Source organism: Capsicum annuum, chromosome 4, assembly GCF_002878395.1.
Source record: "Capsicum annuum cultivar UCD-10X-F1 chromosome 4, UCD10Xv1.1, whole genome shotgun sequence".
Lineage (NCBI taxonomy): Eukaryota > Viridiplantae > Streptophyta > Magnoliopsida > Solanales > Solanaceae > Capsicum > Capsicum annuum.
This window is the reverse complement of record NC_061114.1, coordinates 55,791,877-55,802,925: the sequence shown is the minus strand read 5'-3', so window position 1 is coordinate 55,802,925 and position 11,049 is coordinate 55,791,877. Positions and strand designations below refer to the sequence as shown.

General features: G+C 29.6%; 1 protein-coding gene across 1 annotated transcript; it reads right to left on the bottom strand.

Annotated features, from left to right (window-relative positions):
• Window positions 1-7,296: 7,296 nt before the first annotated feature.
• On the bottom strand, window positions 7,297-10,147 carry LOC124898149 (heavy metal-associated isoprenylated plant protein 21-like). The gene is made up of 3 exons (XM_047411818.1): window positions 9,940-10,147; window positions 9,539-9,614; window positions 7,297-8,073 (listed from the first exon to the last, which is right to left on the bottom strand). The coding sequence occupies exons 1-3, from the start codon at window positions 10,012-10,014 to the stop codon at window positions 7,781-7,783; spliced, it is 444 nt and encodes a 147-aa protein (XP_047267774.1). The 5' UTR covers window positions 10,015-10,147; the 3' UTR covers window positions 7,297-7,780.
• Between the last annotated feature and the right edge of the window lie 902 nt (window positions 10,148-11,049).

The window sequence follows — 11,049 nt, the reverse complement described above, 5'->3', positions numbered from 1 at the left end:
CATTTAACCGGGGAATGCCTCGAGGTATTTGTGTTTATTTTTTGAGGAATGCCCCGAAGTATTTTGTACCCAGAGGACGTTCGTGACGAAGGCCCAAGGTGTCGGGTGGAGCTTACTCTAGGACTAGTATAGAATAGGATTTATATTTTTTGCATTTTTCTATTTTGGACGTTACAATTGGACTGGACATTATTATTTTGATTTTGGATTGTTGTTTGATGCGTTATTGCTTATTTATGTGTTTTATGTGGTCTATACATTCTTAGTGTCAAAATTAGCCGATACGCTCAACCAAGCGACCGTGGTCGAACCACGGGATCGAGGGGTGCCTAACACCTTCCCCTCGATCAACAAAATTCCTTAACTGGAATTTCTATTTGCAAACCAGTTTACAGAGTCAGACCGTTTTGAGAATAATTTTCCAAAGGTGACTTGGCACACCGGATTATGCCAAGTGGCGACTCTGAATTGAATTAAAAAAAAATAAATTCTTTTTCAAAATAAATTTTCATATTTTGTCACTTTAATAATAAAAACCCTTTCAAAACTTGAAATTAATCTATTTTGGTTAAAAAAAAAAATGGGGTATAACAATCAAACATTGTATTATTCACACAGTTTTTTTACTTGAATGATTTTAGTCATGCAACCAAGTCAACAAATCAATATCAATAATTGGCCCTAAGGTCTTATCACTTCGATGAATTACTTTAAGAATGATTTTTTGTTAAAACAATATTTACACTACTTAACTGAACCAACCAAGCCAACTTGAGCTAACTCAGTCGAAACATAACTTTGATCAATAGAGTCTAGCCTAATTGAGCTTTGATCAAAAATGCGCAGCCCCGGTCCTGAGACTTTCCAAGCCGAGTTAAGCTGAGTCGATTTAAAATAAAATTTGGTTCGGATTTTGACCCCATAAAAGATACATTATTGCCACATATATAGGAACTAGTTTAACTCGCACGTGTAACATTTGATTATTTAAAATTAAATAATTTGTCTATTTCGTAGATTTTTAATAAAGTGTAAAAGTTTAAATCAATTTTCAAAAACTTTTCACACTTTAATATATTGATGTAAACATAAATATATGAACATATATATTTTATCACCAGAAATTTCAAGTGTTAACGGATCATCACTTTTCCATTTGCCATATAGTTTCGCTTTTCCTTGTTGTCACAAGCTAAGAGAGATACATCAATTTGAACCATATTTGTATTACGATATATATATATATATATATATATATATATATATATATATATAAAATCTTTCCTTATTCTTAAAGTCAATTTTTCACAAAATCATTGATTATATTTTATTACGTACTTAAAAAAATTTTAAATCTAATACTTGTTAAATTTTTCTTATTCCAACGGTTTTATATTTATTTCTAGATTTTTCAAATATTCTTAAAATCCAATTTAGTTGATTTAGAATTCTTAAACCAATAAAAAAAGTATTAGTTTTCATTAATTTTGTTGGGTTCGAAATCGAGAGGGCGTCATGCGAAAGCTAATAAGTTGCAAATCTTGAGACGATAAATCAGACGACAAAGAAAACAATACTAAAAATATAATATTATTATATGATTTGGCCAATCGGCCTACATATAAAACCTAATATTAAAAAAATATTAAACCTATTGGGAGAAATCTCCCCTTAAACCAGACTCTTTAATGACTACATTTTGGATGTTATTGTGTTATTGTGTGAGAAGAGGTGGTCTTCTATTTATAGAGTTTCAAAATCTTTTCTCTTAGAAAGTGGTTAGCCAAATAGCCAATGTTTTAATCTATGTTGTCCTTGATGAAAAAAAAAGGTTCAAATTTGTGTCATGTAGCTATTTGGACTTAAGAATCTCATTTAACCTTTTATTTGAATGACAACTTTCTACTCTGATCACTTGATTCGAACAGTAGAGAACAGATGCTAGCTGTCATTAAGATAAAAAATGTCATTCTACAACATTAAAATGGGCGAAAATAATATTGCACCTGTAAACACCTGTCGGCGACCCAGTACAAAGAACGGAAAGGGCTGAATTATGATGTTTAATGGCTATTTACTAGGTTTTTAAATTTAGGGGCTAGTTTTGTGGCATTGTTTTAGTTTTAGGTGTTATTTTTGTCCTTTCTCCTTTTATATGTTCTTTTCAGAAAAGTAAGAGTAATTATGGTATTACTTTTATTTTCCTTTTAAGAAAAGTAGAGCTTAACTTTCGTAAGAAAATCAGGGCAAAAAATCTATCAAATCTCCCCTTTTTGGCTTGATTTTCTGCAAAATATTCTTGATCCTCCTTCTTCTTGTGCATAATCTTCGTTCTTCACATATTTTTCATATATCACTACTGTTTGACATGCTTTAAAAAATGAGCCTCTTTGGGTTAAAATATATCAGCTATTTTCGGATTAAGAATATTGGAGCCCTTTTGCAGGGTTAAAAGTGAGCTTTATTTTCGAATATGTGACAGCAGGATTATTGAAATATGATTGATAATTGTCTCCACATGTAGTTACACAAAATTGTCATTATCGCCAAACTGGTTGTATCTTGATTTGAAACCGCTTTCAACCTATTTAATCTCATTTCACCAAACTTTCAGACCTTTGAACCTGGCTCTGATACCACTTGTTGGGTTCAAAATTGAGAGAGCGTCATACGGAAGCTAATAGTTTGCAAACCTTGAGACGACAAATCAGACGACAAAGAAAACAATACTAAAAACATAATATTATTATATGATATGACCCACGGCCTACATATAAAACATAATATTAAAAAAATATTAAATCTATTGGGAGAAATCTCTCCCTAAACCAGACTCTTTGATGACTACATTGTAAATGTTATTGTGTTATTGCATTAGAAGGGGGGTTTTTCTATTTATAGAGTTCCAAAATCTTTCCTCTTATAAAGAGGTTAGCCATATATGAAAAAGTTTTATATTTTTCTTTGAGAAAAGTAAAAGTAATTATGGTATTACTTTTATTTTCCTTCTAAGAAAAGTAAAACTTAACTTTGATAAGAAAATCAGGGCAAAAACCCTAACAAATTTTGATGACTTTTAATAAGGAAATGTTTTTACCATAAATATATTTAATTAATTTTAAATCTTAAATTAGGAAAAAATAGTGAAATTCTGATGACTTTTAATAAGAAAGGTCTTACCATAAATATATTTAATTAATTTTTAACTTAAATATTTGAAAAAATAGTGAAAAGACGATTTTATCTAAAACAAAAACTTTTAATGAAGGGCAAAAAGTTCAAACAACATTTTTAAGACTCTTTACACTTTTAATATATTATAGATATAGATTTTAGATTATAGATAGATTATAGATTGTAGATTTTAAATTATAGATTATAGATTATAGATTATAGATATAAATATAGATATAGATATAGATTAGAGATATTAATTATAAATATAGATTATACATATAGATTAGATTATAGATTATCGATTATAGATATTGATATAGATAGATTCTAGGCACATTAATAATATTGTACATATAATATCCTTCTCACTTAAAATTTTAAATGGACCTATCTTTCCAGTTACCAACTTACCATTTCTAAAGCAAGACAACCCATTATTTTTTCTAGTTAGAGCAAGAGAGAGAGATTATAAGTGTTCGGCAAAATTTAGAGATTCTTATTAATCTTTTATGTGTGTTAAAGATTTACTTACATGTATAATTAATGCATTTAAAATTCAATAAACTGTCTTTTTGAAATTAGAATTCATAAACTTAAGATTATGACTCAGAACACTTATGACTTATCCATAATTAAAAAGTAAAAATATGTACAACAATATTTCTCTTGTGGAGTTAAACTGAAGTCTAAAGCTATGAATCAGCTAACTCAACAGTGTGCAGAGTTATGTCGATCGAAAGACATTAAAATTCCAGAGCTAAAAGGAGACGATGGGACACTCCATAAAGCCCATAACGTTTATCAATCTATAATTGCAGGTACAAGCAAATGAGTTAGTGGACAAAGATACCAAAACATGAACATGAATAAGATATTTGAAAAACCATTTATACCAAAAGCGCAAAAAGACCCCTTGTACATACCCCCACAAATTACCACATATCGAGATAGTTTGAACCAAGATAAAAAAGCTTATAACCATATAGCCCGAGGATATATAAAATTATCTACAAAGTACAAACTTTTCTAAACCTTAACCCAGAGCTACAAATATCTAAGAACCAAACACAGGCTATATAACCCAAAAATTGCAAGGTTACAACAAGATAATTGCACTACCCAAAACCAATCCAAACTTAATAAAAACATGTTTCAACTATGGATTATTAATTACCGTCTATATCCAAGATGGAGAAGAACTAACATCTATAGAAGAATTATATAAAGTATTCACCACCTATAAAAGAGTAACCAAAGGAAATCTATTTTATATAAAGTTTTATATTGCAGCAGCAGAGATATTATACGACGAGATCAAACCAATTATACAAGTTGTAAAAATAAGATTAATCAGAGATATTATTATACCGGAAGATATTGTGCAGCAGCCAGAGATACCCAAAATTGAGATACCTAATTTTTATGCAAATAAACGACTTATTGGATTAGCTACAATTATTCAAGAATCATCAAATAATTACCTCAATGAAAACCCAAACTAGAGCTATTATTCAAGAGACCATCAAATGATTTATTCAAGTCCAAGAGAGCTACAGCAAATAAATATGGAAGATGTTAAACAATGGATAATGATGTTACTTAATCCAGAAAAATAATCTACTGCAAGAGCAATTAGGAAAGGATTTATTTCAGACGAATTATTAACAAGATACTGCAAAATAATTGGACACAAATATCCAGACTATCAGCATTCGAAATGTAATGGAGGAGATAATATTATCCCAGAAGTCCAGCTAGAATTAAAAACAAAAAAATCAACCAAAAGGGTCAAAAAATCACTTTAGTGGAAGCTGCTCCTTTATCGGAATTGCTTATTGCTTAACCATAAAGCTTAGAAGTAGAAAATCATAGAGATTTAAATAGTCACTCAGTGTCGGCTCTACCTATTAAAAAAAAAAAGAGGCAACGGTGTAAGATCCCAAACTTGAAGGTTTTATTTTTTTTTTAGGAATAGTAGATTATAGGATTTAATTAAAAATTATTAAATATTATTTATAAAAAAAAAAAATAAACTTCTTATATAACAATACATAATTACAGGAGAATTTTGATGTATTTAAAGTATGTCTCAAGAAAGATTGAACGTATTAGTTATATTAACGAAAAAATATTATTAAAAGATATCAACTATAATATTTACAACTTTGCATCTCAAAATTTTAAATACTGATTTTATTAATAAAATAATTTTTGTTAAAAATTTAAGACCATTATTTAATTTTCGCCTTAGGTCATCAATGCGCTTGAGCCGCCTCTATAAGTCACTTACATTGGGGGATCAAAGTAACATACTAAATATATTTTTGTAGTAGTAGTTTCGATACTTTAAATAAATTTGTTTTAAGTGGGCATTTTTGTCTATGTTAAATTTATTTAACAAAATCTAATTGAAATTTAAAAGGAAGTATTAAAAAAGGATTTAGCGTGGAGTGACATTTAAAGACGCTTTTGTATTTTAGCTATTTTCTTGTTTCTGAAATTTGGGGCAACTTTTTCATGATAATTTAATTTCTGGCATTCCTTTCAGTTTTTTTTGTTAGTTTGGTGTAGTTTCTAGTGTTGTGATTTTCAGGATTTGACGTAACTTGCTTGTCGTTTTTGATTAAATAATATATTTTGTTTTCTATTAACATACGTCTAAAGTTTGTTATGGAGATCAAAATGCTCACTCTCATCAATATAAACACTGAAAATCCCACAAATATATTTTAGAGATTATTTGAATTACTCAAAAAATAAGGGATTAATTTAGTTATGCGAAAATGATTAAATTTATCTTGAACTACTTTGAAAAATTGGCTAAATATATTTTGTGCGGTTAAATTTATCTTCGTTGTCATATATTGCGGCTAAATTTACCTTCTACTTTAAAAAATTGACTAAATATATCCATCATCCTACTTAAGGGTTAAATTTACCATCGATGTCATACTTTCGGGCAAAATTTTTCCTTGTTGTTAAGACATTTTTCACATGTACTCTTCTTTTGAAGAAAAATCAAATCTACATTAAATAACTCATTCTAAAAATAAAATACACTATAATCTAACTCGCTCATCCCAATCCATAAAAATATATGAACAAATATATCCATTCCTCAGTTCTGTTGGACGAATTTTTTTAATGAATAAAATATACTTCTCTTTCAACGTGTAACACAAGTAGGTTATTTACAAATGAACAAAAAGTAAAATTGAAAGGGATAACGCAGAAGCATGGAACTAAAGAAAATATTTACTACAAACTCTGCACCTATTCCAATTACATTTAAATTTCAAAATTTGATATGCAATTCAATGTGCATTTAGATTCTAGAATCAGCGGATAAACTTTCTGAGCAAATGACATAATGAGAAATTTGTATATATCCAAATTGTATATCAAAACATAAGAATGAAAATATGTCACAATTGGCACATAAGGAGTCATCTTAACTCAATCATCCAGAGAAATATTTAGCGAGTCTAATCTATTGCATTTGACCACTAAGTGTCATTTTTCATGACCTTTGCACTGATGTAGATCCATGAACTGAGGGAGGGGTATATTTGTTTATGTTTACACTGATGCAGATTCATTTTTCATGAGCTATGCACTGATAAATATCCAGTGAATTAATCTTGTTGGAAAAATTTGATCAACAGAACTGAGGAAGATATATTTATTTGTGTTTTTTTTTGTGGTTCAAGTCAGGTTGAACAAGTTAGATTAGAGTGTGTTTTATTTAAAATGGGGTATTTAACGTTGATTTAGACTTCTTTATTAAAGTAAGGTTACATATGAAAAGTTTCTCAACAACGAGGGTAAAATTGACTCTAAAGTATGACATCAAGGGTAAATTTGACCTCAAAGTATGACGAATGATATATTTAGTCAATTTTCTAAAGTAGAGTAAATTTGACAACAAAATATAACAACGAGCATAAATTTGATTTCAAAATATAACGAAGGTATATTTAGCTAATTTTCTAAAATAGAGAAAATTTAATCCTTTTCCCTGTAGTTATTCTATCGCTCAAAAGGATTTAATTCATACCCATATTGACTATGTAAAAAAATAATTACAAGCAACCCAAAAGAAAACTTTAACAACATCCGTTTGAAAGGAAACACTGAGCTTCATAACTTTAACAACATCCATTTCAAAAGGAAACTCATAATTTTACTCTTCCATTGGTCAGTTACATGCTCTCCTTAACTAATTATAATCATAAAGGTAGCTGCATTTATAAAATCTTCTTGCTATACTTAAAGGGCTAAACACCCTCCACCCCCCCCCCCACGCAAAAAAAAAAAAAAAAAAAAAAACTCATCAATGAAAACATAAGTGACAGACAGGCTTATGGATTCCAGTGAATCCAATAGTATTTTTGTTTATACCCTGTATTAGTATCAGAAAATTTATTAAATAGTATTTAATTGTGCATCTAGCAACTAAGACAACTTATGTAAGTTTTTTTGCTATTTAATTGTGCACCTAGCAACTAAGACAATTTATGTAAGTTTTTTTTATATCTCATAACTCGTAATCTTTAAATTCTAACTCCGCCCGTCATAACAGTCTCACTTTTTTTTTTTTTTGTCACATAATGGAACAAGCACTTGGATTGTCATCACTAAAGAGGTAGGCAAATTTTTCTTCAGTAGCATTTGGGGCAAGAAGTGCTTGTGGCACATTTTTAACCATACCAGCAGGTGCTCTTTTGTCATAGGCTTGTGGTGCATGTGGATAATATACCACATTATAAGGTACATATGGCCAAAATTCTGCTCTTTTTCCAGTACTCTTTATTCTCTTCAATACTCTGTTTGGATCCACATAACCATTTACTATCACTTTGCTTTGCTTTCTGATCACTTCCACTGATTTTACACCTGAAATAATCCCAAAGAAAAATTAAATGTAATTAGAATTTAAATTCTACACGCTGTCTTTATCAGAAATATTCAAATAATCATGTCATTTCAAAGATAATTGCAGTAATTTTATTTAATAACATTGGTTGGTAGCTTTGAATAAATGGTAATTAACATGTTAAATTATCCTAATGGAAGAAAAGTTTATTATATTGTGAATATATATAACTTAAATCAATGTAATTAATCATGAAACTAGTTAGTAGTCTATATATATAGTACAAGTTTCTACAACTTGTAAATTGCTCTATTGACACTGTTAATAGATACAAGATAAAAAAAATTTAAAATATACATATACCAACGAGCTAGCATAAATATACAGATTCGACAGAGTACAATAATTTGTGTCCAAATCTTTTATATCTATTGAGAAATTCGTCGAATATGTTCATATAATAAATTTCAGAACCGATAAAATTCAAGTCGTGAATCCGCCACCATATACATAGATATATATACCAAGTTGGCATCTGGTATCCAAAAAGAATTTGCATTACTATGTGTTGATTGGAACTCACAAAGTTGGTGTCTTTTTGCAAGTTATTTTTCAAGAAAATGGTGAAAAGTGTGGGATTTCTCTCCATAAAAGGTGTAGTAGCTAACTTTACATGTGCTTGGTATATTAAAAAAAAAAAGGGAGATGCCAAAACACAGAATAAGTAACAGTTCATTAAAGATGATATAGACAGTTGACTATTTCACATGAAAAGTAACATTTCCATAAGTACATGTTTAATTATTTAGCTTTTAAGAGAAATTTTCTGATCGTTTTTTTTTTTTGACTCTTTATTCCAAAAATAGATTTAGCATAAACTTGTATGGTTGATACAACTGCATTTTGAATTAATAAAAAGGCGAACACATCGATAACCTCTTGAATAATTTCAGTAGAAAAATTATTTAGACAATCAAATTATAACTTGATATAATTGAACATCTAAACATATGATAAAGTGTTCTTATAAGACATCTTTGATTAAAATTCTCTAAAAGCTTTTGCACGTGTTCTCAAACGTCTATATTACATAAATAAGTTAACTACATAAAGTTATATCACCCCCTTCAATCATATACATCTATCTCAATTGGAAAAAAAAAAAAATGAGGTTTACGACTTATTGAGGCAAATGTGTACAAATAAAGGAGCTAAAATATTTTAAGTAGTTATCTACACCATGAGTGGTCGAGAACATGCGCAGAAACTTTTTCAAAAGTTGAGTTGAAAGCGTCTAATAGGAAAGCTTTATCATGTTTCGATCCATCGTGACAAGCCATCATTCGAATGTATTTCAATCAGAACTTACTGATAAGTTTAGGAATTGTTGATTTATTTCGCCTAATTAATGGAAACTTTGGATTACTTCAAGAAGAAAGCTTCTTTTTTTGTTTGTTGAAGGAGAAGAATAGTAATTTTACGAACCTTTCATATGCTTAACGGAATTCTTGACTCTTCTTTCACATCCATCACAGTCCATTTTCACTTTTATTTCGACAGTCTGCATGCCAAGAAAAAAAAAAAAGACAAATTTTCAATGCTACAAACTTCTAACATAATCCAAAACACATAATAATCTCTATAACAACATTTCATTAAACCGGTTAAGTTTTTAGAATCAAATTTTCAGATTATATTTTATTATATGTTTTCTATAACCATATTTCGTTATAGCATGAGAATCTATCAGAAAAAATGATGTCATTGCAGGAAGCTTTGACCGTATTAACCGGAAAAAAAGATAGCGTGGCGTAAAAATTGAAAATTAAGAGCCTAAGAGAGTCGTCTTGATGATCATATATTCAATTGGATGGAGAAGAAAGTACCTGCATTGATTTCTTCTTGTTGTTTGTGCTAGTTGTGATTGTACAAAAATTTGCTATATACTCCAAAACACCCATAATTTTTGCTGCTTGTTTATCAAAGGAAGAAGAAAAAAGAAATAAATAGAAGAGGAAGAGGAGAGTTTGAACGAGGGAACAAGTTGGGTGAGTTGCGAAAGAATATGACACAATGATTGATTAGCCTGTTATTTTGTTAATTAGTAGGACTTATACACGGTTGGTTAGCCTGTTTTTTAAATTTAAGTTTTGTGTAAGTGTATAAAATATTCTACACTATCAGGTAAATTTGATCTGCTATTGCAAGTTACCCAATTTTTTCTTTTTTAATTTTTATGTAAAATATTGTAATAGTAGATCAAGTTTATGTGATAGTGTAGAATATTTTATACGCTGACAGTGCATAAAACTTAAACTCTTTTATTTTATAATAATATAACTTTGTTACATCATATTCTCTTCGTACCTTACTTTGCGAGACTACACTGAGTATGATGTTATTGTTCATATTACTTTTTGTAACTTAACACTTGTTCTAATATTTTTGAAAGTTTGGTTTCATGCATAATATGCAAAGGATATTATTTTGCTTACTTTTCTTTTTTTGATTTATATGTGGTATTCGGTATCTATTTTGGGACCTGACTAATTTGAATTTTGTCGAAAATGTCCCACTTTAAGTGGTAAAATACTCTCTACCAAAAAATAATTTATACCAATGCTCGATCAAATCCAAATGAAACACCCCGAGTTTTGACACTTGAAAATTTTTTGAGTTCTGAACTCACTGCCTTGGATATATCTCACCCTACGAGTCGTAGGGTGTCTTGAAAAGTCAGGTGACCCTAGTCGTAAGGTATTCGGTAAGTTTGACATAAGACACTGTCTTCATTACGACTTGAGGTCACAAGTCGTAAACACTCAATATGAATCGTAATGATCAAATCATATGATGTCCAATGTTCATCCAATTTGGTTTTGCTCTGACTACGACTTGGACCATACGAGTCGTAGGGTCACGTAACGAGCCGGTTGGTGGAATCGTAAGGACAACAGTAGGGGGAGGGTCGTAGAGACCGTTTTGGTTATGACTCA